At 46.8% G+C, this 27,816-nt stretch overlaps 1 protein-coding gene across 6 annotated transcripts in view; it reads right to left on the reverse strand.

The window, feature by feature from the left end:
- The window catches only part of BPTF (bromodomain PHD finger transcription factor), a 2,119,711-nt gene that overhangs the window by 1,971,805 nt on the left and 120,090 nt on the right, over window positions 1–27,816 (reverse strand). For all 6 annotated transcript variants that reach the window (XM_069655028.1, XM_069655026.1, XM_069655024.1 and 3 more), the window contains exon 4: window positions 15,108–15,323. In XM_069655028.1, the coding sequence (XP_069511129.1) occupies window positions 15,108–15,323 (216 nt within the window). The remainder of the gene's footprint in view (window positions 1–15,107; window positions 15,324–27,816) is intronic.

The raw sequence follows: 27,816 nt of genomic DNA on the forward strand, positions 1-27,816 counted from the left end.
CCTTCACATCCAGGTGATGGGTGCAGTGCTTCTGAAACTTGTCGCACATGCCATCGTTAGCAATGGTAGGGAGTTTGGATTCTAGAACTCCAGGTTAGAGTGTTCAGATGGATTTCTAGAATCTGGCCTTCCAGGAGACCACCACAGTTATAGTGAACAGGGAACTTTATAAGGATAGCCAAAACTCCATCGAGGTAGCAATGGAGAGCCGTCATAGTTTATTATCAGAGTGTGTGGGGACAGAGGCCCTCAATGAGTCCACATAGTATGGCACATAATTCAATTAAGATAGTAAGTATATAAAAGTTATTTATTAGAGGCCTTTTGGACACACTGAAAAATGAATCTAACAGGTAGTATTATTGCAGAATACTCTACGATACAAATATATAGGCGCGTTACAAATACCATATCATATCATACCATATCATACCACAGTTCAAATATGCATCAACATTACTTATTCAGCAAACCGGGTATGTGGATTAAAAATCAATACATGAATACAGCTCCCAAGTTAACTCCCCAACTTAAGCAGTCTAGACCCTTAGAATAATGGGACTTGTGCCCAATTGTCAGATGAGCCACAATGTTTCTCGCCTAAAAGGAGGTAAGTTGCAATTCACTTGTGTTGGCCAAGGTTATTCAACAATTCTTCCTAAAGGCATGTAAATGTGTTCTTATATTGTAGGAAACTCTACACAGGTTCAACAAACAAAAGTTAAGTACAATGGAATTTAGGAGACAAAGGGACATATTCCCAATGTTATATGGGGGGGGCGGTGGGGGGCAGATACACTGGTTACTTGCGCCCTCCATAAACCCCCCCCCCCACTCTGATTTTCCCAGAGGACAATGTGGATCATCTAGGGGTCCACTAGGGGTTCAATGTTTTGTCGTTGGTTCCGGTGAGTGGTGCCAGGGAATTGCGGGTTCGAGGATTTTTCCAGTAGGGTGCAGCTGCAAGATGCAACCTCTGGCGAAGAAACGTAGGCAACACCGATGCAGACTTCCTCAGGAGACTTCCCAGGTTGGATAACGCACGCTCCAAGTGACCATAACGTAACAGAGCATGGTTTAAATCCACACATTAGATCTCAATCGATCAGATAAGTCAGCAGACGTTTTTTCCTGCAGTTCATATGGTAGATTGTCTAGGATGAACGACTAATGGGTTTGTGATTTTTCAGAGATACAGTAGGAGTGCATTCCAAAATGTTTTCATTTTGTAAAACATTAGGTCAATAGAAATTAAGGACAAAGTCCCTGGAAATGAGAACCAAAGAAAGGCATTGAAAGGCACATATGGCAGCGAAAAGGAAGATTTGTGTATGAGCATCAATTATCGTCACTACACCCTATCCAGTGATCAGCAAGGCCAAAGCGGGTTGCTGAGCAGTGGGGGGGGGGGGTCGCAGGGGCGGGGGTGGCTAAATTGTATTGCTTTTTGCTACACCATCCTGTGGTCTTTATCATGTTGGCAGCCAAATACATTGTTGTCATTGGGCTACCAGGCCTTTTTGCCTTTTGGCCTGCCTTTTTTTTTTTTTTTTTTTTTTTTTTAAAAGGAGTGGACGAATCCTTGCTGTGAATACAATGACTGACTTTGGAAATAGTACACCACATATGGAAATGTTGATTAGTTAAGACTTGGATATGCCTTTGATAAGGTCAATCATGCAACCCTTATAAATCGGCTCCGTGATACCCTTGGGCATCACTGACCTGGTTGACCTTCCTCTCTGACCGACCTTCCCAGGTCCACTGGGCACTTCGCTCTCCTCCACCACACTCCACCTGCGGCGTCTCCCAGGGCACTATCCTCTCGCCGTGGCTCTTCAACATCTATCGTGCCCTCTGGCTCACTTGATCTCCACCTTCTCTCCTCACTTCCAGTATTAAGCTGATGATACACAGCTCTCCTTCAAGCTCCACCCCCTCTACTGCCTCCTTCCTCTCTCGTTCCTGAAGGTATGAATGATATTCAGGCATGGTGCAGTGCTAACGAGCTCTGCCTTAATGCCAGCAAGACAGAGATCCTTCTCATTGGGACCCCTGTTCCCTCATTCCCTCCTACTCTCTGGCCATCCTCCATGGGTCCCTCCCCTCAACCTCTTGTGAGGCAAAAAACTTTGGCAACATCTTCTCGCTTTCCTCACCTTCCCCCAGAAACTCAACGTCTCCAGATCTCTGGTCTTCTCTAGTCTCAACTACTGCAACAGCCTCTTCCTCAATCTACCTATATCCTCCCTTCACCCCTTCAACTAATCCAGAATAGCACTAGAAGACTTATCCTTGGCCTCAAGCCCAGGTACTGCATCTCTTCAGCCTTAACATCTCTTCACTGTCTCCCGGTAGATGCAAGGCTCAAGTTCAAGATCCTCTGCATCATCCACAAAGCTTTCTGGGGCCTGGGACACAACTACATCCAGCTATCTCTCCCTAAATACCTCCCTGCTAGAGCCCTAGGATGATCTGGCTCCAAATCTCTGCAGATCAAACACTTCTCCAAGCAGATAGTGTGGGGTAGATCTCTCTACCGCAGGAGTCGCCCATAGAAATAACCTCCCTGCCCCCCTCAGGCTTGAGTCAGATCTCCAAGTTTTCGTAAGCTTCTCGGCCATCCTTTTCTCTTCTTCCTTCCCCCTCCCCTGCCCTGCTAGGGTCCTCCTCTGCCACAATGACTGGCATCCTGGTACCTTTGGTATCCTACAGGGTACCAGTCTACCCCAGCACCCCAGTCTCCCTGACCCCCACCCTACCTAAACCTGCCCTTGCCCTTCCAGGCCCCCTTCCCCTGAGTGACTAGTCTGGTGGGGCGTGCATCCCTACAGAGTCTGTCCACCCTCGTCCTTGCACTTAGCTTCCCCCCCCCCCGACACTTGCCCACCTAGCCTCCCCTTAGCACTCGCCCCTACCCCATTGGCCTTCTTGCCCTCCCCCACCCTTCACCTGTATGCTGCCTCTCTACCCGCACTTCCCTTCCCACCCTAGCATTATCCTTTCCGCCTGACCAGCACTTCCCTGCCTCCCCCGCACTTCTTGTTATTGCACTTGCACGAACCAAATGACACAAGGCCTAGTAGGACTGTTATTGTTATTTTTCTCCCTTGAAACACCCCTCCCCCCACCTTTTTTGTCTTGTGGCGCCTTCAAACACCATTTTGCTGTACAGACACTTTATAAATACTCAAATAAATATGACCTGGCCAGAGTGGCTGTTCTGCTTATCTAGACTGAAGGAAGAGCCTATAAAGTTACCCTTTGTGTGAATGGATTTCAGTAAAGTACTAATGAGGGTCTCCTAGATATCTCCCAATCTGTGGGGGTTTGGCTCATCACCAAAACTTTGCGACCGAAAGAAAAAGAAGAAAAGAAAAAGAGGTAAAGAAAAAGAGGTAAAGAAAAAGAGGTAAAGAAAAAGAGGTAAAGAAAAAGAGGTAAAGAAAGAGGTAAAGAAAGAGGTAAAGAAAGAGGTAAAGAAAAAGAGGTAAAGAAAAAGAGGTAAAGAAAAAGAGGTAAAGAAAAAGGCTAAGAGACAAAGGCCAAGAGACAAAGGCCAAGAGACAAAGGCCAAGAGACAAAGGCCAAGAGACAAAGGCCAAGAGACAAAGGCCAAGAGACAAAGGCCAAGAGACAAAGGCCAAGAGACAAAGGCCAAGAGACAAAGGCCAAGAGACAAAGAGAAACAAACAGATGCAGAGAAAGAAAGACAGAAAGAGAGACCCTCCCCACGCTCTCCCCCCATGAACATTTGGCAATGCATTGCTTCTATCATCCCAAGTTGATTCCAGGTACGATATCGGATGGCCCTGCTGCTGTTGTGCAGACTGTGCCCCTGATCTTCCTGCAACTCTGTGCAAGGAACATGGACTACTGCTGGTCAGCTGAAAGGGAGAAAACTGTTTAAAAGGCGAGTCTCTTGGCTTGGAAGGCAGAGTCAACCACTGGAACGAAAGAACCAAAGACAAGCTGGAAGAGGACAGCTGCTGCAACTTATGGACCGTTGGTTTGCCCGGTGAAGCCCTGCTGCAGGTCTGAATCGCCAAGTTCATCTCGACAGAGAGGCCCTTCAAGGACGACTTCTCCCTTTGAGTTGGTGGGACCAATCAACTCGTAACCCACCTGGACACCATTCTCTGAGCTGGTTGTATTGTCCTCAGAGTGCTGCAGGAAACCGAATAGCCAGGGAGAACGACACCAGTTTGTGTGATTAAAGACAGCTACCGGAATCGAAGACCAGTGCCTGTGCAGTGCAGGAGTCCCCCGATGTCCTCCTTCTTGTCCCCACGACTGAGGTCCAGGAAAAGCAAGATCTGCAGGAACGGCCAGGAACAGAAGTCTTCAGCTGCATCTGTGAAAACCCGACCGAGAGAACTTACCTCTCACTGTGAAAGTGCGTGAAATTTTGGCGACTTGCAGGCCTAGTCAACTTGTGACCCAACATATGAATCTTTCTTCTACGAACTACTTCTAAGAACCGTGGCAAAGACTTTTCCGTTTAAATATCAAAACCGTTTTCACTTATACAAGACTTTGGCCTACCTATTGCATTGCAACTCCTCTGGTGAAATCTAACTATTTGCACTGTTTAAGAGTATCTCTACTATTAGTTTTATTAACTTATGCCATTTTGCTACTCCTTCAAAGTAGTTAGTATATTTTTGTGTGATATTGATTGCCCCCTTTCAGTGAATGTTTTCTAACAGACTGTGTAATAAATTAAGTATTTTACCAATAAGCCTTGAGTGTAAGTGTCTATTTGAATACTTGTAAATGTAGAACTCTAGGTAACCTCATTACAAGCTAACATTCCATCTTGAGATAAGCCTGGCTACTTGGCTCGCTACCAAAAACTGTGTGGTACAGACTTATACCAAAGGTTGGTTTTGTTTACACCTGTAGTCATAGTTGTGTGTACTGGTCCCAGTGGGTACTGCATGCAAACTTTGCCTAACATGCAGCATTACTGACGGAACTGTCAAACTCCTGTAACAAATGTGTGTTCCGCAACTACCAACTAAAAAGTGACCATTAGAAAGTATTGAAAAGTATATCTATGCGTGATGGGTTGTTTTAAGTATTTAATAGGGGCTCATGTGTTAATATAATAAATATATATTTTAATATACATTTATGTGCAAGTGTTTATTTGATGTGCTAGACTTGCTGGGTTCAGTGCACTTACCTACAGCTCACATCTTCCTCTTAAGATAATCCTGACTGCTCTGCCCTCTACCAAGGTCCTGAGTTAGTACAGACTGATTCTAAGTTGGGGCTCTACAAACCACTGCGATAGCTTACTAAAGTCTTACCTCCAAGTAGGACATTAGGAAAACTCCCCTTACAGCTATTGTATGTGCACATTCCAATATTGCCTCACATCACGCACTCTAGACGCTGCAGCAACTGAGAAGCCGGAACTGCCACTGCACACTACTTAAGCAGAGGATCTTTGCGTCTCAACGCTAAGGTAACTTGGCTCCTCAGCTCAGAGCTTAATGATTACTTGTTTCCGTGCCTTCCTCCTTGATCTTCAGCTGATTGCTTCTTCCTTCCATTTCGTTGTTCGTTCCTAGTCTTCCTGTGCCTCCATAGCCACTGCTTCCTTCACCGGACTTTCCGTCAGTTCTGGATCTCCCACTTGACCAGTCTTGCTGGATTCTTGCCCTTTTTTCCATTTTCTGTTGAAGTTCCTATTTGCCAATTCCTGTCAAGTGGACTCCTGCCGTTACCTCGCTACTTTGAACTTGAGTTTTTTTTCCCCCTCTATTGAGGGATTTTCTTTAAGTTCAGTGTTCTGCTCCGGTGTCCACCTAGCTTGCGTTATTCACATATACGAGCAGCGTGGCGTCCAATGATTGTCCTTTTCTTCAGGATTCTCGCCTTCAAAATCAACTTCACCACAGCTTGTCCCCTTCAACATCCCATTGTGTCAACCTAACAGTAAGTGGATGAGCAGCCACGGTTGGTCTCAGGAGAGAGAGTGGAGTCAGTGGTCCTCAATGAGTCCACACATAATAGCACACAATAATACAATTTAGACAGTTATTAACAGTTATTTTAGGCCTTCAGATCACAATGAAAAATGAATTTAACAAATATATGCAATGATCAGTATATTCATTTATTATACTTTGCCAAACAACCAAACAATGCAGGTAAGTAATGCCAACGCAGTAATATGATGCAAACTCGTCACAAGCACAATATCCTAACGGTATTGTTAGAGAAAATTTCCCTTTTTGTGTGAAATTCCCTCCACCTGCGAGTCCTACAGCACTTTTTGCTGGACCAATGGATATTTTTACTAGTTCTCCTGAGTGAATGGGAACCTTTTCCACACTCACTCATTTTGTCTCTGCTTTTGGGAATCCTTTTTACATCTGGCATCTCATTTTGGAGTCATGCTTTTCTCCAACTTATCTGGAATCTACATTTTACTAAAGCAGCACACAGCATTTTCTGTGCAGTGTTGCTGGGAGCTCCTAGAGCTTACATTAGGTTTTCTTTATTTTTCCTTGGTTAACACACAGTTACCAAGGCAGGGGGAAGTTTCTTTTTGCAAGATGAGCACACCTCACCTTATGTGGAGTGATGTATCCCTTTTCTCGACTCTCCAGTAACTTTTTGGTTACTGCGACAAGCTCTCTGTTCAGGTTGGTGGCAGTGTACCTTTTTGCACAACTTTATGTAGACTTTTGTTGCAGGCCATCATCGCAGCTGTGATAGGGGACACGAGACACCATTTACCCAAAACAGGGGCTGTACTAAGCCCTGAATAAGATGGCTTGTCCTTTCTGATGTCTTCTACCTTTCTGGGTGGGGGAGGATTCTCTGGTCTCTTTGGTGTTGCTAGGCTTCCCAATCTAAGTGACCGGCAGTACAGGAAATGTGGAAAGTGAAAGACACTCCCATTTACTTTGGGTTACATGTCTTTCCATCAAATTTTTTCCAAGGAAAAAATGTGCGTTTAATGCATTTTATTTTCTTTTTTGGGAGGGGGTCCTCCCGTAACCCTGTTTTTAACCCTTAAAAACACACCCCAAACAAAATTAACCCTTTACCCCACAAAAATATGCAAAAATATGCATTTGAAGCACATATTCTTCTGTTGGAAACAATTCGATGGAAAAACCCTTGATGGAACATTTTTTCGATGGAAAGTCTGCATACCTGTACTTTGTCCTGCAGTGTAGACTAGAAACCAGTTCAGACTGGGAGGCTGGCTGTACCCATTAAACAACCCCACAGGTTTGAATGGTGCATGGGCCATGATTGGTGGACCCAGCCGGGGTTCCTGGATAAATTCGAGGTCCTGGAGCAGAAAATCAGTCGATCACTGGAACAGAAGATTCCAAAGAAGCATGAATAAAGACGCCGCCAGGAACATCCAGTGACCGGCAGAGCCTTCGGAGTAACCAATGCTGTCCCAACCTCAGCTTCTAACTGACAGGGAAGATCTGAACAGGACGACTTCCTCCCTTGGAACGGGGGGCCGAACCAGTTACAAGACGAGCTACAATTTGCGCCATCCTAGAAGAGCTGCAACCTCCACGGCCTGCAATTCACCAATACCCAGGGACCTGTGCTGCATCGCTGTGCATCGTTGCCTGGAACTTTATGGGCATCCTCCTAAGCCTACAGTGGCTCAAGCCAGCGCCCCAAAATCCCTGCACCAGAGGAGAGGACCGAGAAAAGGAGAAGAGTCTACTGCAGCAACAACCGTCCTTCATCGAAGCCTAAAAAAGAAGCAAACAAGCCAGAACCGTGAAGATTCTCTGCTTGGAATCCGTCTGCATGAGAGCTGTCTCCATATCCACCCAAGTCCCGTTCTCGGGTCGCCAAGACCGAGAAACCAGTGACCGGGTCTACTGTCGACTCACTGTCGGGACCATCCTGCAGAAACAGTTTTCTTCATTTGAAGTTACTGTCCTGCTCCTGGTAAAACACCTATCTGGAGTCTGCTTGCTGAATCCTGTGATCCTGGGGACTGTAGATGGTCTGTATCTTACACCCATCCAGGCTGCTATAGAATTACATTGGGGTGTACAACCCATTGTACGCTAATCCTGCCTTAGGACATTGGTCCTTGGAGCAACCCTTCAAGGAAACATCTTAACTTCCTTGACTTGTGAAACCAAACTTTTACTTACCCACAAAAACCGAGAAGAGATCCTGTTGGACTCTGCCACACTGAATCTTGTACTCTGTGTTCCCGCCTTTTCTGCCCAACCCCTGGTCACTGGTGGCCCAGTGTCCCTTCTGAACATTTTGAGACTCTCGTAAGATAGAGTTGGACTCTTTAAGACAGACTGGAAGAAAGCTACTAAATGATATAATAGTTTGGAAAAGTGTGTGCATGTTTCACATGGTTCTACAATGAGATTTGTTACTGGAAAAGGTATTCTGGTATGACATCTGCGATTTATTCTCCTAAGGATATTGCAAGTGTTCTTCTATTGCTTTACTGCATTATAGTACTTACTTGACTCACTAAGTTACAACAGTGTGCCTTAGCGCATATTAAATAACGTTTGTATATAACGTCTAAGTAAATCAGTGTTTCCATTGACTAAATGTATGCTCCGAGCACCTCGCTACAGCCCTCCTCACTCCTTAGACTAAGCCTGGCTGCTCGCCATTCTACCAAACCCTTGTGTGGTTCAGGCTAAACCTAAGTAGTGTAACCATATTCACCCAAGGTGGACTTTCCAATGCTGTTCCAGACAGTACTTTTGTAAAACCCCCTAAAAGTTATGAGTTCAAACAATAAGATGTATGTGGCCTTGTACCCAAAAGTCACAGGGACCAACACAATCGTTGCTCACTGGTACGAGTTCTCTTTAAAGGGATGCAATGGGCTTGTGGTGACTATTCATTTAATTTCAAATTATTTAAAAACTCTACAACAATTTACCCAAGGATAAGTTCTTTCCTTTCTTCGACACCCAAGGCTAACCCAGGGGTAGGCTAGCTGAGTAGAGGGGAGTCCGGCGACAAAGGTTCGTCTTCCCAATGTTATCCTATCAGGACAGGTGGTCCTACTAGTTGAAGGGCTGAAGCAACGCTCAAGGTCTTTGGAGATCAGGCAGAGGAGCAGGGCTTCACCGGGCCAGACACTGGAAAGGATGCTGAGCCATTTCAGGAGTCGTCTTCGGATCTTCAGCAAGCAGCTCTTTTTCAAAGGGACTCTTGGCTCCACTGTTGTAAAGAATAGCTGCTTAGGTCCTTTTATCCAAAATCTAAACTGAAAGCTAGTCCAAGCCCACCAATAAGGATCTGCACCATTGAAACAGCCAGTAGTAGGACAACTTCTGGTTTTACATCCGCCGAAGCAGCAGACTTTCTGGCACCAAGGATGTCGACTGGGACTAGACAGTCCCATCCCCTTCCTGGGCCACATACATACAAAATGCTCAAAAGCCCATGGCAAGTGCATGACCTTGTAAGGACTTTCCTGACCTCAGAGGGCAGGAAGAAGGCCACACTACAATATCACCAATGAACAAGCAACAAATATTGTGGCACTGCCATTTTAGGGTACTAGCAATGTTTAATAGCCATACACTGTAAACGCATATGTGCACACCAAAAAGAATGCAAAAATGGTACAAATCTAACTGCTGCCACCAACTTATCTTTAGGCATATAAAAAAGTATCTGGGGTCCAGCACTCTGTTGAGGTGGCTCAGGCTTAGTCAGTCCTGCTTACTGGGAGTCCGGAGGATCTTCCAGCACCCCGGCTCTGTCTTAAAATTGATGCACTCCGGTTCCAGCAGCAGAAGTACAGCCAGCTCCGAGAGGATGTCCAAACAAGTTCACTTTGGAGTGGATTGGTCCCACCAACTCAAGGGGAGAAGTCGTCCTTGCAGGGCTTCTCTAGTCGAGGCAAATTCGGAGCTTCGACACAGCACCGGGGCTGCACCAGGCAAACCAATGGTCCAGGAGTTGCAGCAGGCGTCTCTTCCGAGCTCTTCTTCAGATTACTTCATCCAGTGGTTGACTGCCTTCCAAGCCAAAAAGCCTTGCCTTTTATGCAGTTTACTCCCATTCATTCCAGCCTAGCTGTCAATCACACAGCACGGTGGCTGTCCTTGCTATACAGCCAGCCAGCCAATCACCTTTGGGTGCATTCCTGTAACCAAGCGGATTAAGCACAGGGAGCTTCGGGCAACTCACTCACTTCCTGCCCCTGGCAGACATACTGGAGCAAGAGGCGGGCTTCACTCGTGAATCTCACCAAAGACAAAACAAACAAAGGGACCAAACCTGGTTTGGCACACACGAGTAAATCTCAAGCAGGACCTTTTCAGCAAGAAATGGCGAAAAAAGAAGACCGGGCCATTTTGACAAAATGGGCACCCATGAGTGCTTTACTGCAGCTGCGAGCGCAGCCCCCAGTAAAAACTCCTAATGGTAGTTAAAAGTAAACCACTGCCACTAATTGTAGAAAGGGTAACATAAAAATGTTACATGAGAAACTAGACAAAGGGGATACTAAGTAACCCCTCCAGCACCCTATTGTACGATGGTGTGTGCTGGGTCTAGAAAGTTACAAATCTAAGTAAAGTAATTTATCCAAGAGAAGGTTTTTAAACGTTTGAGAAATATAAGAGACTTCCCTGTGCCACTGCACTGAAGGTGCTTGTGTCACAATGCAAATATGATGCTTATGGAGTTTGTCAGACTCCAAAACCAAAAAGAAACACAATGTTAGATCACAGAAAAATACATGAGCGAGTGGGAAAAAGGTCTCACTCTCTCCAGGTTAAAAATGTAAAAGGCCTAGAGTCCAGCAAAAGTGCTGGGGTCTCCAAGGTAGAGAAGAATTAGCAAATTTCTGAGAATTCTCCCTAAAAGTGAACACCCGAGGAGCTGAGGTGATGACGAAGGGAAGAACCTTGAACTGATAGTGGGTGTCCTCTATCATGAACCATAGGTACTTTCTGTGCGCTGGCAACATTGAAATATGAAAGTATGCATCTTTCATATCCAATGTGGCCATGTAATCCCTCTGCAGCAACAGCAGGATTACCTCCGGCAGTGTTGCCATTCTTACTTTTTGCGGTTTGACATACTTGTTCGCTGGGCGCAAGTCCAATACAAGGTGCATGGTGATATCCTTTTTGGGTACCAGAAAGTACACCGAATGCCCTTGTTTACCTGGTGAGTGGGGTGGACTTCTACGGCGCCCTTTTCCAGAAGGATCTGCACCTCTTCAAGCAGGATTTAAAGGTGTGCTAGTGATAGGCGCCTGCTCTTCGGTGGGTTGAATCGAGGTGGCGGGTGGCACTCAATGCAGTAACCATGGGCAACGGTCTTTAGCACCCACTGGACTGATGTGATCCCCTCCCATGCATGAATAAATGACAAGCGACCAAGGAGGCATGAGAGGGGACCCAAACCGGCGAGTCACTTTGTGGTGGAGGCCGGGGAGCCTTTTGTTGTAGAGTTCCTGCCTCTACATTGGCCTCTCTGGTGGTACCGGCTGTTTCCAGAAGAGCCTTGGCCGGAGGACCATGGGGTACTTCCAGGGCCATTTTGATCATGGGGAGACCCAGAGAAAGATTGACCACGAAAGGAACAGCGAGAATTTGAGCCTCCTCGCTGGTGGAAGGGCTTGGCCATAATTTGGCTGAGTGACTTCAGCGTCTCATGCTCTTTCTTAGCCTCCAGCTTGTCATTGACAGCCTTGCCAAATAAGTTGAGTCCTCAACAGGTTTGTTAATCAGAGCAGCCTGAGTCTCAGGTTTGAAGCCTGAGTTCTTCAGCGAGGCATGTCTCTTAAGAAGAGTTCCCTGGGCTAGAGTACTTCCAGCAGTCTCAGCAGCGTCTAGAGTGTTCTTTAATATATTATGGGTCACCTGCCAGCCCTCAGTCACGATCGCCAGCAGGTGTAATCGCGTGTGCTCTGGGACCTCTTGAAGGCCTTCCTGGAGCTGGCCTCATTGGACGTCGCTGTAACTAGCAAGGAGAGTCATATTGTTAGCTATTCCGGTAGAATAGGCCACAGAAGTAGTAATGCGCTTCCCTAGGGCATAAAGTTTTTTGCAATCTTTGTCCAGGGGAGCTTCCACTGTGGATAGTGGAACCCCTACCCTCTTTCTGGTGGTTAACCACCAGAGAGTCCGGTGTGGCATGACCTTGAATATACATAGGGTCAGACGGAAAGGAGCAGAACAATTTCTCAACCAGAGGGTTGACTGCCCTTGTAAGGGAGGGTGACCATAAAGAAGGAGCAATGAGTTTCTTTATCAAATGAAGTAGTGGAATAGCCCGACCAGTGGGAAGCTTCTCCTTGAGAATATCTTCAACAAAGTCGCCATCAGGGGCTATCTCCTGTGTGGCGATCTCAAAATTATCTGCGGCTCTTTTTAGGATGGCATTAAATAGCATTTGGTCATCCACAGGTGATGACCGTCTGTTAATGTGAAGAAGGTGGGTCTAGACAAATAATGTCCGGGTCAGGGGTATGTGTGGGTGAAAGCCAGGGCCCCAGATCTGCCGACTGATCCTGTTCCCAAGACCTGGTCCTGGTCAGCTGTGTCCTGTTCAAAAGGATTGTCCTCGTATGTATATCCTCGAATTCTGAGTAATCAAATACCTCCTCTTGGTGGACTTGTGTAGGAATGGGAAGCTTTTGCAATGTTTGTGGAATGGGGCAGAAGTATTCCTCCATAGGTCTCTTGGGAGTAACATTTATCAGATAAATCTATAAATTGGTCCATCCTGTCCATACGATTCTCAAATCTCTGCCTGGTCCACAGGGAAGATGCAGAGTGGTCTGGAGGTGGAAAAGGCTGCTCAGAAGGGGGACATTTTACTGACAAAGACTTCGAGAGGCTGGTGGGCTTCGGAATACTCCTCTCGACGAGAGGGGGGTGCTCCTTTGTTCTCCTGCTGCCGAATTAATATTGGATATTTTCGGCAGCTAAATACTAGTTTGACATGCATTGCGACGGCGCCGCAGTTGACTACTTTACCGAAGCCTTAGGTGCTTACACGTCCTAGGATGGCACATCGGCTACCATGTTTGCAGGGGGGGGGGGGGGTGCCGTTGTGAGAGGAAAACCCAGTCGCATGAAGACAGTTGGAGGGCGCCAAACCGCGAGGTTCAGAAGACACTGTTGAAGTCTTCGACGGGCCTGTTGGCATTACGTGCTTCAATGTGTCCGTCGAGGAAGCCATAGGGGTTGTGTGTTTGGGCTTTGGTTGTGCATGTGTGCTCTTGTTGCCGGGGTGTGAACTCCCCATAACAGAGCCAGTGGCCTGTCTGTCGGGACGTGCATCTGGGAACCAGAGGGTTCTGCCGAAAGGTCTATGGCTTCCAGGTCGGCGCCATGGCTGCCACTGGAGTCCTCGTCATCCGAAGCAACGGCGCCAACGGGGGAACAACTTTCGGCCTACATTGCGTAGGCTGCCCACCCGTTTGTCTGCCTGTGCTTTAACTTCTTGGGTCGAAAGAGCTTGCAGGGCTTACAAGAACGCTTGTCGTGGTCACGAGGCAAACACCTATTGCAATGGTGATGGGTGTCCTTCCAGGGGTATTTGCAGTCATACGGCAGACAAAATTTAAAGGGTGTCCTCTCCATAGAAGAGGTAGATGGCAGCCAGGTCAAATAGGGAAAGAGAATGGATAAGAAAATGCATTCTTGAAAAGAATAAACCCCGGGCCCCACTCTCCCTACTGTAAGGGCCTGGCCGGAGGGCCGAAGCCATGCGGTCGACAGACGCCGATCAGTACATCAGTCGCCAAGCAGTAGTGGATTTCTTCGGCAGCAGAGTCTCCACGAAGCAGTCGTCGAAATGAAGTAGCCAGGAGACTGGACGACCCTAGGTCGTGGGACAAGTAACAATATTGAGCAATATAAACTCTTGCGGGCTCCGCATAAGGCGACCAACTAGTTGAGCGGAAAAAAACAATGTGAGGGACCTGGACGTGCAAGGGATTTTGGGTACACTACACATCACGTTAGGGATAGTGTTACAGTCACGCCCAAGTTGGTGTCCCTTTTCGATCTTCGAAAGAAAGAGGCAATACTCTGCGATTATCACTAGATTTTGGACTATATGGACAGCATGCGATTCTAAGCAGATTCACAAGCATCAGAAAAACTATTCATAACATTGGTCTTCCAGCTGCCCTCCTGTGCTGGACCACCATCCCCAAACAAACCAGAGCCCTGTACAGCTGCCTAGTGTCCATGGTGACATCCACAGCTGTGCTGACCACCATAATGTCATTGATCTTTTTCTTCAGGGTACCTAGGCCATTTTGCAGTCATTATTCAGAAGGTCTCTGGTCATCAGACCTGCATATGCTTGTCTTCTGGAGGGATCCCTATGACTCCCCCCAGGTGGATGGTTGTCGCAGTTTCCTCTCCATTGGCCTGCAAGTACAAAGTGCATAACTTTTCACTATTACCACAAGTTACTTCTTGGGTTTGTCCTGGCATATCTTTGACAAGCTTTCTCGAACGTCATAAAGTCCCCAAAAGTACCAGAGACAATTACTTACCTGTGAAACCAAGTGCCTGCTTTGCATGTATTCCTAGATTTTACAAAGCCTTACCTGCATGCTTAATGTATTCCTGCAAGTGTATATGTCCCTTTTGATTGATAAATCACCACAACTCACCCAGTTGAAGTCTCACAAAAAAGATAGTTTTAATGGGTACCTGTGGTTCTACTGGTTTTCAATTAGAGTAGGGTGCTTTCTGTACCCCTCTGTTTTTTTAAAAATATACTCCAAGTGAATTTAAAATAATTACCTGAATTTGCATTTGCTATGACATGTTTTTATTATTGTATCCTTAAAATATGTACATATGCTGTGTGGGTTATTGTGCTGTGTGGAACTGTACCGTAAGCGTAAACGAAAAGAAAGTTGGTCCAATATGTCTTTAGAGGATATGGAGAGTGAAAGGGGTCAGAAGGATAGGAGGAAGGACATGCACCCTTTACTAAAACACAACACTGATACCTCAAAAGAAAGCATGATTGATAACCATGCACATCGAAAATGAACTTGGTAACTAAGTGACAATCAGTGACACTGGCAAAATCAACAGTTGAGTTCAAGTAATAAACAACTTCAGGTTTACCTTTTTCAGAATGATCCTCCTGGGATTTTTCCTCGTCGGCTTTATCAGGTTGAAGGTCGGCAAGCGAATCCTTTATTATATCAGGATCAGCCTGGCCTTCGTCGGGATCCGACTGGCTAGGATCCTCCGTTTCTTTTTCAGACTTTTCAGCTTCCTGTGGTGCTTTGCATTCAACAGTTTCTCCTTTTTTAGACTTCTGAGATTCAAGTATCTCATCTATGTCGAGAATTAATGTACAAAACAGGCCTTTACAATTCATGATAACGATCTGTCCGATATGAACCATGATTTAAGCGGCAAAAAGAGCCTACTAACAATAAAAGTAAGAACATTTGCTTAGTCTAAGTCAGGGTGAAGACTAGTGTGCTCAACTGCAAAAAAGTTAAGTGCATGCTAGTAAAAGATACGTCCCATTCATAGACAAAGAAAGGGTATTCTCTTAAATAATTCTAGCATTCTGTATATAAATTATCTCACATTACAAAGTGATTGGATTTTAGTCATTCTTGAGCTGGGAAAGGGGACTTACAGTCTAGTGTGCTCACTCCATGAGCATACTTCCTGTGTGGTATGTATATTTCCAGTATGCTTTACATTGCTCTGGAAATGTAGCATGCTATGTAAAAAGCAACTTTACACCAAAAGCTTGGTTAAGAATAAAGGCTGTACATTGGTAGAATCAAGCCAAAGAAGAGGTAGTTAACTACATGCAGTAGGTTTTCTATACTTTTACTGCCAACTATTTCAAAAACTTTGGAGAAGCGAAGAAAGAATTAAAAGACAGAATAAGACTAACTAGGCACAAGACCAGATTCAGGCTAACCAGTAACTTGGAATAAATAGGTATTTAAAAAAAAAATGTATTTGAATTCAGCCGAGTAAACTCAACTTTTTCAAAAACAATTTTAAATTGCATACTTAAAATCTGCAGGTTTACAAATTTACAAAAGACAGGATCAAGGAACATATGAAAATTTGTGAGGAAAAAAGACAAAATATTAAATAATTAAGAATAAATAGGTAAACTAGGCTATCAAACCTGATTAAGGATTATAAAATACTTGAGATGTACTCTGTGGGATTAATTATATCACCTCAACTGGAGGGAGGGCTCTTGAAAGTCATCTGTTGCATTTGGCAAATGTCTACTTAGGAGCGATCAACCATTCCATTTCCAAGCAGTTAAAGATGCAAGGCATGATCACACAAAAGCAAAAGAATGAACAATTAGACGACCATCAGTCCCTCCCCCTCCCCATTAGTGATGAACTATCAATTTCGTTCCTAACTTCTGTGAAGAAAATGCAAACTACCCGCAGCAAATTTATGGAGTGAATGTATTCTCAGTACAAACTGGCCCAATATGTTGAGGGTATAATGGAGTTCATAAGGGCAGTTTCAATCAAATTAAAACATACACTTCTGAGGCTCTTCCCTACGGACAACATACTCCTAAGTTTATTCACCAAACCTATAGAAAGCAGATTGGCACTCCGGAACCAGTTTTTCTAGCCTGCATCCATAGACACCACAGATTTTACATCTGCCTTTCCCACTGTACCTCTAAGGAACCCCACCCACTTTTTCCTAACAGAGCAAAACACAGGAAGGCATCCAATGTGCGCGTGCAGGAGAGCGCAAGAGTGTGTCTGTACTCACGACAGGGTATACTAAAGGAGCTCTTCCATCAGCATTCTACAACCATAGACCCAGCTTACACAGTAGCCCAGGCTTTTACAAATCTACATGATCCTAGTGTTAGGTAAGAATTGATGTAGTAACACTGGGCGAGACTTCACAACCCTTATCTGCTTAGTATTAGGTAACCCACCTTTTGGTATAGGTCTATATTACACACGTTGGTACTGTGACTGAGCAGAAAGGCCTATCTCAAGAGTGGTATATGTGAGCTGTAGAGCTTTAGCAATCAAATTCGTAAATACAAGTAACCAAGTAGCACTCAAGGTTTCAGTTATAGCATTCTTTAAAAAGGCAATTCTTGTAACAATGTAAATACACTTTTTAAAAAAATCACTGTTCAGAATCAGTCAAAGTTCGTGGATACTTTTTGGATATGCTTCTTACACAATTCCTACACCCCGAGGTGACTTAATTCACAAGGACAGTAATGGCATTTATATATCACACTAGTTATACTTTGCAGATTCTGAAGTTGCAGAAAGGAAAGGTTTAAGGAAGAATAAGGTTAGACAGGTTCTCAGTATATGTGAGGACACTTAAATATTCCATTGAAATCTGGACAAGCCTTTCGCAGCAGTAACAGTCTAAAACAAGTTAACACCTATGAGGGTCAAACAATATCAAAGTCAATGGGCCAGAAGAGTCTGCAGGGAGCCAGGAAAGCCAAAGTCAATTGGAACACAGTCTATGGAGCTGAGGCCTTCTTAGAATCACAGTCTTTCACAAAGTTAGAGAGTTTGTAGAAATCACTTGTAGGGTCACAAGTTGTTAAGCCTGTGAGAAACAGTGTTGGAATCAACTCAAAAAGGTAAGCCACTGCAAATCTCAACTGAGAAAAGCACAGATCAAAGACACTGAGGTAAGTACCCCAAGTCTAAACAGCACCTCTGGTTTGATGGAGTGGTCCAGCTAGAACCTGTCCTGTTGCAGCAATGCAGACCCTGTGTTCCTGAGCCACAGTAGTGGGGACAAGAGGGAGGACGTCTGGAGGGCTCCTGCAGCAGCAGTGGAGGTTGTCGGCAGCTACAGACTCTTTTCGGTTCAGCAGCACATTGCGGTTTCACCGCTTGGTAAACAGCACTGTTGTGTATCTTGGATACCGGTTGGTCTTCCTTCACTCCTTGGGTCCTGCACTCTGATGAGTGGACTGGAGAGCTGGTCGTACAGCTTCTGGACGGTCCTTAGACTCCTGAAGCTTCTAGCCGGATTTCAGACGTTGCACTCTACAACGGATTTCCCGACCCCTGGAATTTGGTTCTTGCAGCAGCAAAGTACAGCCATTCAGGGAAGATGGTCCAGTGGAGTTCGTCTCAGGGTTAGTTGATCCCACTAACCCAAAGGAAGAAGTTGTCCCTCCCGGAGCTTCTATATCGCATTGAAAAAGGAGTTTCAGCACAGCAGCAGGGCTTCACCGGGCAATTCAAAGACCAGCAGGATTACAGCAAGCTTTGCTCGCGGTTTCTTCGTCGGATGTTTCTCACAGTGGTTGACTCGGCCTCTAGTCCCAAAGTCCTCGCCTTTTAAGCAGGTTTCTCCCATTCATGCACAGCCTAGGCTGTATCACACAGCAGGGTGGCAGTCCTGAACTCTTCAGGCACCCCAAGAGACAACAGACATGGGAGTTCCGGGAACCTCCCTCACATCCTGCCTTTCCAGGAGTCAGAGGCAGGCTGAGGCCTGCCAAAGGCAAAACGAACAAAGGGCTCAAACGTGGCTCAACGCACAGAGTAAAACCCAAGAAAGACCTCACAAATAGGAAATGGCGAAAAAACTAGACCAGGGCCATTTTGAAGTGTCACCCATGGATGCTATACTGCAGCTGGGGGGGGTTCAGCCTGCAGTAGAAAAGCACAATGGTAGGAAAATTAAACCACTGCCACCGGCCATTAAACTTAGTGAGGGTAACATAAAAAATGCCACATGAGAATGTAGGATAAGGGGCTACTAGGTAATCTCCCCTCCCCCCCCAGCACTCCACATAAGATGGGGTGTGCTGGACCTACAAAGATAAAAGGTAAGTAAAGTCAATTTCACTTTACTATTCTTGAAAACAGTAGTTCACACAAGAAAAGGTATTTAAACCTTATGAGAAATATAAAGGATTTCTCTGGGACACTGCAGTGAAGGTGCTGTGTGTCACCATTCACAAAGTAGATGCCTCAAGTTTGGCAGACTCCAAAAACAGAGGAAACACATAATCCGAATGAAGTCAAAAATCAGGAGTGTGAGAGAAAAAGGTCTCTCACTCCAGGGTTAAAATGAAAAAGTTCTCAAGTCCAGCAAAATAGCTAGGGGTCTCTAAGGTAGAAGGGAATTAGCACAGAAATGAGAATTCTCCGTAACACCTATCCACATCTACTCTTTTGCTAAATTTTCGGGGAGCTGTGAGGTACTTTGTGGTGCATGTGTATACAGATCTCAACATTGGGTAGAGTAGCCTAAAGTAACTCTTACAGGCAGCATGTTACAACCCTAGACCCAGTTTAAAGAGAAGCCAGGGCCTTTACGAAATGCCTGATTCTACACATACAAATGCTGTTTTATTCAATTTTCAAGGAGCTGCAAGCTTCCTCTCTGTCTTGCACATCCCCCCCATTTAAATTTCTCAGACGCTCTACCATGAGAGAGAGAGGGCAATGTAATATTGTTTAGTGGTCTCAGGGGGGCACAAAGAGCAGCTACCGAGTTTAAGAGCGACAGCATGGCACTCCTGCTGCCTTTCTCTGCATTTCCCTAAAACATCTTACCAACTGGTGTAAATGTTATAAATTTAAGACCACAATTCATTCAACACCCCATGTCCTTCAGAGACAAAGGCGATCAGAACCTTCCCCTGGCTCTATGAAACTCTCTGGAGGGGGGAGGGGGTACAGCTCACACCAAGTGAATATGTTAATCCCCGAACCCCCCCCTACCATTGGGAGGACATTCTTTACAATCGGAACGAAAAAAGCATGGGTGTTTTTGCCCTGCTGTGGCGCAAGTTAAGAAAACCATGAGTTCCTTAGCTAACAACGGGTTAGAGGGACTGCAAACTCTAGATTGCAGTCTTAGTGGAAAATCAAAAATATACCCAAGCCCCAAAACAAGTCTGTCACTGCCAACAGACTGCTCTTAACCATTCTGTAGCCACTGCACCTCCCAGTCACCTTTTTTAGGCCAAGGTGCTGCACCTTTTTGAGGAATCCACCTTCCACTGGATCACTTTTCTACTGAAGGCCTGGTGCCTGGAGAGTTGGTGTCCGTTAGTGGCGGAGGAGGGGCAGGTATTCTGATCCCTGCCCTGACCAATTCCTGACAAAAGCCATCTTGCCCTGCGCAATACATGCCTTGCCCTGACAGGCAGGATTCCCAGCAGGCTACAGAGCACAGCACCTGGGCATGGTAACGTGAGCATAGAGGCATCTCTCAGCCTGCCAACCGGCATGCTAAGCAAGGCAAAAAAGGTGACTGTGGCATCAAATTTCAAGTAGCCCTTTCTCAGAAAGAAAGGTTCTTACCTCCAATAACCCTTTGCTGTAGCTTATGGAAATTAATTGGAGTTTACAGACTGTCCCTTCCCCCTCATCTGCCAAACCTCAAATGCTTGCTTTGTTGCATATGGGATACAATGTATCGATGTGTGAGAGAGCGAGAAATTATAAATTACTCTCTCTAGTGACTAGCGTACTCCTAGTCCATAGTCACTTTTCCTCCATACTGTATGGGGGTCCTTCGCTAGGGACAAGAACAGAAACTTTCACCAAAAACAAATGTCTTTCCCCTTTAAATTGAGTTGCATGCAGGGGAGCAGCTCAGGGAGAATGCGCTCCCTTGACTCTGCCCACCGGTGCCACACCTCAGTCCCCTTTGATGCATCGGCTAGAATACGCTTGCCTAATGATGCTCTTTTATTGAAGGGGGAGGATGGTGGGACGTATGGAGGAAAGGGGACTATGGACTAGGAGTACGTTAGTCACTACGGTGAGTAATTCATAATAACTCCTATGTCCCTTCCCCTTTCCTCCATACAGCATGAGCAATTAGACCACGTGGAATTACGAGGGGGGAAAAAAGGGCCTCAACCACAGGGTAGGTGAAACAGGTCCGCTCCTGTCAACACGAAAAAGGAGGACTGAGGTGTAGCGCCGGTATCAAGGGAGCACATGCTCCCGGGGCCGCGTCCCACGTGCAACTAAAATGAAAGGGGAAAGACTTTTCTGGTGAAAGGTTCCGTTCTCGTCCCTAGCGTGGGACGCCTATACAGTATGAAGGAAAGGGGGCGGCCTGTAGGAGTAATATATGTATTAACTGGGGCAGAGCGAGCTAGTTAAATTGGACCTGTATGCAAGATATGCAAGATGCCAGTGGTGAGTGAGGGTTGCAGGTTGTTTTGCCTTGCAAGACCTTCTCTCCGGTCCCCCCTCTCCTCCCCCCCGCCGACTATCCATCTCCCCTCTAAGATGACCTACATACCACCTTACACTACATGCACAGGCCTTGCAAATCCTTAAAAACCCAACTAGACCTGCAGGGCGAGTTTCTTAGTTTAAATGCTCTACGTAAGAGAAATGCACTCGCCTCATGGTGACAACATATTTACAGGTACTTTCTGTAAAATGGTGCATGTCACCATAAGCACACTTCATTTGTGGTGCAATGCTGTCACCCAAAGGCAAGTCATGCACAGTCAAACTTACTTCCAATTTACTGCAAACTTGGTTTGCAGTAAATGGTAAATGTTTCAAACATACCGATACTTACCAGCAAGGTCAAGTAACATGTAAATTGTACTTGTCCTTCATAAGATCTCCTCACCAATGCGACTGGACTAGTAGATTTTGCAAGCCCTGACACACACATCCCACACAGAACGCAATCAAAGGCCTAGCCACTAGCACATCAACACTAACCAAGCCACGACAATGCCCTGCACTTTATTACCCCTGTCACACTCTCCCATATCAGAGGCTAACCAGACCCAAAGCACTGTATTCTATTCGATCTTGGGCTCTACACTATCGATAACATACCCCAAAGTCTCTCTGCCAAACACAAAGCTGATTGACACTCAGGAAACTGATTCTTCCGAACAGCACCCATCAACAGACTTCGCATCGGTCATTCTGCTATCCCACTAATGAACCCCCACTGCCTGCCATTATTCTTACAGAGCCAAACGCAGTGAGGCAACCAATAGTTGCAGATGGCGCTATACATCAAGTGCCAGTAGTACCCACTATGCATTAAGTAGAGACAGCACATGGAACAGTCGGGCAAGTCAATAACTTTAGTACAATGGAATCATCAGGCTCAAGGGAGGCATTGCAAGCATGGCTAAAATATTTCAATTCTATTAAGAATGGGGTTCTTTGATATGAGTGAAAATATGCCTGAGTGAATTACAAGATCTATTCCGCTGGATAACAAACCGGTCAACTGTATTTACAGGACTCTACGTTTAGGATCTGTCTTGGTTCTCACTATACGCATCATAGGGCTCCTTCTTAGTTTCATTTTATACAAATCCCCCTTGGCTAGTGGAAAGTGCTAGGAACTTGGCGTCCCGATTAGTGTAGCTCAGCAACTAACATGAACACAAAGTTGTAAGGAGCTTTAGGAAATACTTCAATATCTCTCTCCTTAATTCTTCAGGGAACTTGGGGTGAATCAAGGATGCGCTGGTTGTTCACAGCTGAGAACGGCAGAGCCTGGAGCTGAGGCACGTGTAAAGATATAGACGCCTCTGTGACCTGGCCTCATCTCCTGAAGAGTATGGAAGTGACGGATCTGCTGCTCAGGTGCAGACAAATATAATGTGTGATTATATAGACTGCATGCCAATGGTAGTGAAAAACAATAAGCCTCACTTGTTGTGGGCAGGGAAGACCTGGAGAGAGGAAAATAATAAAGTTACTCACTGTAGTGACTACCTTCCTCCTAGTCCATAGTCCCATTTCCTCTATACTTATGGGACATTCCTCCGTCCTGTGGGACGGGAGCACTTTGTAAAAAGCATACATTTTTTCAAAAATGTGTGCTTTCTCTCTTTTAACCCCACCCTCCTTAGCTCCGCCCAGCGCATCGGCCATCAGTCCTTTTCTATCGCCAGGTCTACGACCTTAAGCAATAACAGAGGAAACTTAAGAGGGGACAGGGGGCGTAATGAGAAAAGGGGACTATGGACTAGGAGTAAGGTAGTCACTACAGTGAGTAACTTTATTATACTCATACGCCCCGTCCCCTTTCCTCCAAACTTCTGGGAGATTACCAAGCACTCCTCACAGGAATTACAGGTGGATGGAAACTCCTTACTGAAACAGGTTAATAAGCACAGCTTGACCGAACTGAGCATCAACCCTGGAGCTCAGGTCCAGACATTAATGCTTACAAAAAGCTGATGGGGAGGCCCATGTAGCCGCTTTCGCGATGGTCTCCCAGGGAACATCTTTGGAAGGCAACGGCAGCCGCCTTGCCCCGCACAAGATGAGCATGAATTCCCTTTGGGGTCCAAAGACCCTGAATAGTATACGCCTCAGAAATACAGGCCGCGATTCACCGGTAGATGGTCGCTTTCGAAGCCGGCTTTCCTTGCGGATTTCTGAAGGTCACATAAAAAGGGCAAAGAGTTCCTAAGCTCAGTTGTTCTGTCCAGATGGAACTTAAGGGCTCTTCTAACGTCCAGGCAGTGCAGATCCCTTTCGGCCTCTGAGGCCGGGTCTGGAAAGAATACAAGCAATGAGATTGACTGATTCAAATGAAAATCAGAGACCACCTTCGGAAGAAAGGCGGGATTTGGTCGTAGGACAACCTTATCCTTATGAAGAGTAAGGAATGGATGTTCCACCGACAAGGCCAGAAGCTCACTTACACGCCTTGCCGAAGTCACAGCGATCAAAAAGGACACTTTCCACAAAAGGTACTTAAAATCGACAGTAGCCTTGTGCTCAAAAGGCTTATGACACAAGGCCATAATGACCACATTAAAATCCCACCTTGGATGCAGGTTGCGAACAGGAGGATAAAGATGCATCAGGCCCGCAAAGTGTCTTTTAATGACTGGATTAGACAGTGAAAAGGAGCACTGGTCAGTGGTCAAATAAGCGGCAACAGCCGATAAATATGTCCTGCAGAACACGACATGGATGCCAGACTCTGCCAGATGTGAAACAAAAGACAGGACCATGTCCATAGAAGCCTCCCTGGGGTCCAGCTGCCTGGCCAAACACCAGTGACAGAACCATGGCCATTTGCTTCCATACGGAGATCTTATTGAGGGCTTCCTGGCCGCTTGAATAATGTGCATGTTATCCGCAGACAAATTGAAGTGCTCTAAAGATCTGGACTCAGGCACCAAGCCGCCAAGCTAAACGATTGTGGGGAGGGGTGCCACAGCTGCTGATCACTCTGGTGAAGCAGGTCGGGGACCAGCGGAAGCTTGAGCGGTGGGCACACTGATACATGCTGAAGCTCTGAAAACCAAAACCTGGCCGGCCACCAAGGGGCTATGAACAGCAGGGAGCAATTCACTGTGTTCCTTAGCTTGCAAAGCACCCGATGGACCAGAGGAAGAGGCGGAAAAATGTGGGCCTTCATGTTGTGCCATGGAATTTCGAGAGCATCCCCCAGTGAGGAGGCTCCGAGCCCGTTCCTGGAGGCATACGGGGGAAGCTTCCTGTTTGTAGATGTCACAAAGAGGTCCACTTCTTGAGTGCCCCAACAGCGAAAAATATCTGAGAGGATCTCAGTGTTCAGTTCCCAGTCGTAGCTGACAATTGCTTGTCGGCTGAGGGCATCTGCAGTGACATTCAGCTGGCCTGGGATGTGTACTGCTACCAGCCAGATACCATTCTGAATAGCCCATTCCCAGATCTGAATGGCAAGATCCACAAGAGGAGACTTGGTACCCCCCTGCTTGTTGATATAGAACATGGACACCGCATTGTCCATGCGGACACAGATCACCTTGTTGACAATGCCTGGTTTGAACACTTTCAGCGCCAGGAATATCGCCAGGAGCTCCAGGTAATTTATATGAAGCTACTTGTCCTGTGGCGACCAAAGATCTGAAACTTGAAGATGATCCAGCATCGCACCCCAACCCAGAAGGGAGGAATCCGTTGTGACAGTCAATAGTGGGCAAGGGTCCTGGAAGGGAGCGCCTACCGACAGATTGTTGAGACTACCACCACAAGAGGTCCTCCCTCATGAAAGGTGTAACCACTATCATTTTGGAATCTGGATCCACGCTTGAAACCATGAGCTCCGAAGAGCCATCTGCGTCCGCCTCATCTTGAGATGAGCAAGAGGAAGAGCCAGCGCACACAAAGCCATGAGGCCCAGAAGCCTCTGGAACCACCAAGCCAACATGCTCTCCGACTGCATAAACACCTGACACGTGGCAAACAGATTTGCCATTTTGTCCCGGTCAGGTACACTCTGCAATCGATCGTGTTGCAACGAAAACCCAGGAAAATCAAGTCCTGAGAGACCGTCATGGAGGATTTCCACCAGTTCACCGACAGCCCAAGGTGGAACAATAGCTGGAGGAGAGACTGAAGGTTGCTCGAGGCTTTCAGTGGACAAGGAATGCGCAGCAGCCAATCGTCCAAATGCGGATACACATGGATACCCTGTAGCCGAAGATAGGCTGCAATGACCGACATCTTCGTAAAGACACGCGGTGCTGAGCTGAGACCAAATGGGAGCACAAGAAACTGGAAATGCTCCTCCCCAATGGAAAATCGTAGGTATTTCAGATGCAGGCTGCAAGTGAGGATATGGGATGCGGGCTCCAAATGAGGATATGCATATAAGCATCCTAAAAGGTCCACCACGCTGAGCCAGTCGCCCTTTCGTTGAGGACTTTACCGGGGATGACCATCTTGAATTTCTCTTGGGGAAGAGAAAGGTTGAACTGGGAAAGGTCTAGGATGGTGCACAGGCCAGCCTGGTTGGGTTTGGGCACAGTGAACAGACAGGAGTAGAAGCCCTCCCCTCGGTCCGCTATGGGAACGGGTTCCACCGCTTTGAGATCCAAAAGCTTCTGGACTTCGGCTCTGAGGGAGGGCGTCCCTGACTGTTGGAAGGAAAGATTGATGGGTGGGATAGGGGGGAGGGGCAAGTGGAAGCCCGCCCGAGCTACTGACAAGGCCCACCGGTCCTCGGTGATGGTCTGCCACGCCTCCCAGTGAGACGCAATGCGCCCTCCCACGGGGTCTCGTGCAAGCGCTGAAAACCCTCATTTAGCGGGCTTCTCAGAGGCGAGACCCCAGATCCTGAGGAGGAGGCTGAAGATGGAGAGGAAAACAGGCCTCGCTGCTGACGGCGGCGGGATTTTCCAGCTGGAGGATCGACTGTCTTTCGATCTAGAAACCCCCGAAATCCAGAGGAAGACAGAGGCTGTAAAGGCGTTCTCTGAGCCCTAAGAGGTGCTTTTACCAGAACGGACAAAGGCTTGGCCGTCTGAGTGCTGTCCTTAGTTTTAGTCAGCTCTAGGTCCGTTGACGAATGGAACAGTTATTTGCCGTCAAAAGGCAGGTCCAGAACTTTATCCTGAACCTCCTTGGAAAACTTCATGGCATGAAGCCTAGCCTGACGAGAGGTGTCCACGCCTAGAATGAGGGCCCGAGCCGAGGTGTCGACATGATGCGCCGCGGCCTCAAGCATATCCTGCGCCAGGACTCTGGCATCTGACAAGCCAGTCTTAAAATCGTCCAGCTTGTCCGCAGGAATGAACTCCTCAAATTCCGACAGACCTTTCCACATTTTCATATTTGCCCCTGCTAAAATGAGCTCTGCCTTTGCCTGGTGCAACTGCAGGGCCGAATTAGCAAAGATCTTTCTCCCCAACGAGTCAAGCAGCTGGTCCTCTTTGGCCAGAACCTGAGCCGTCGCCGTAGATGACGCTGAAGCCTGTGTGGATTGAAGCGTGGCGGCCGCCACCACGGTGGAGGATGAAGCGGGCAAGACGCTAAGGCTACATCCTCCGAGGTATCAAGCCTATAATGAGCGTCAATCTTTTTGTTAACGTGCAGTCCAGAGTATGGCTTATCCAGACTTTGCAGACCTCAGCCAAAATGTTCTTCTGGAAGAACAAGCCAGTGCGTTTGTGAGGAGACAAGGTTAACGCCCCCGAAAGCACCCCTTCTTGCGGAGGGGGTGCCTCATGTACTGGAACATCCAGAAGAGTCATGTCCAGAACCCGGTCATGGAACACCCTAACAGAGCGGGGCTGGTCATCGCCATCCTGATCCCCTTGCGTGTCATCCAACGCGTCCGGATAGACCTGCGTCATGTCTGGCTCCGACGGAGACTTTTCTATTGGAGACAAGGGCAGCGGAGGCGGAAGGGCTGGAGGTGGGCCAACTGGTGGAGGTGGGCCAACTGGTAGAGGTGCGACAGCTGGCAGAACAACCGGTGCTGCGATGGGAACCGTCGGTACAGAATTCGGCCCAGGAGGGCAGATTTCCTTAAAAAGACCTCTGAAATATTCCTTAATGGGGTCGGAGGGCATTAGCTTCCTGAAATTTTCCGAAGAAGGCATCCTCCGCCGAAGGCTTAGACAATGTGGCAGGCAGATGCCTCTCATGAGAGGAATAGCTCCAGGGCCGCAAGGGAGAGGGCTGTCAAGAGGGGCCCTCACCAGCCAGGTTGACAGATCAATGGCGCAGATGCCGCAGGGAGCGAGAGAGTGCTGTAATGGCATGCGAGCGTTGCAGTCATAAACTGGATGAAAAGGTGCACAAGGAAAATGCTGTTCACCCGAACAAATGCACCCAGCACTCAACGCCGATGGCATAGGTATAAGGGAAGAGTCCAAAATGGCTGTCGCAGTTTGTGCGGGTTTGGGCACCATTTTGTCAACGCCTGAGGAGAACTGCGTCACATGTGCGAGTGAGGCAGGGGTCTCCACAGACAGGTCAGGGGTCTTGACTTTAGCCTTGACACAAGGAACCTCAGCAGAGGTATGGCTGTATGGCTTAGGATGTTTCTGAGACATACTAATAGCCGAATTAGCCTCTGAAAG

This window comes from Ambystoma mexicanum, chromosome 3q (genome assembly GCF_040938575.1).
Source record: "Ambystoma mexicanum isolate Mex_15411 chromosome 3q, UKY_AmexF1_1, whole genome shotgun sequence".
NCBI classification, from domain to species: domain Eukaryota; kingdom Metazoa; phylum Chordata; class Amphibia; order Caudata; family Ambystomatidae; genus Ambystoma; species Ambystoma mexicanum.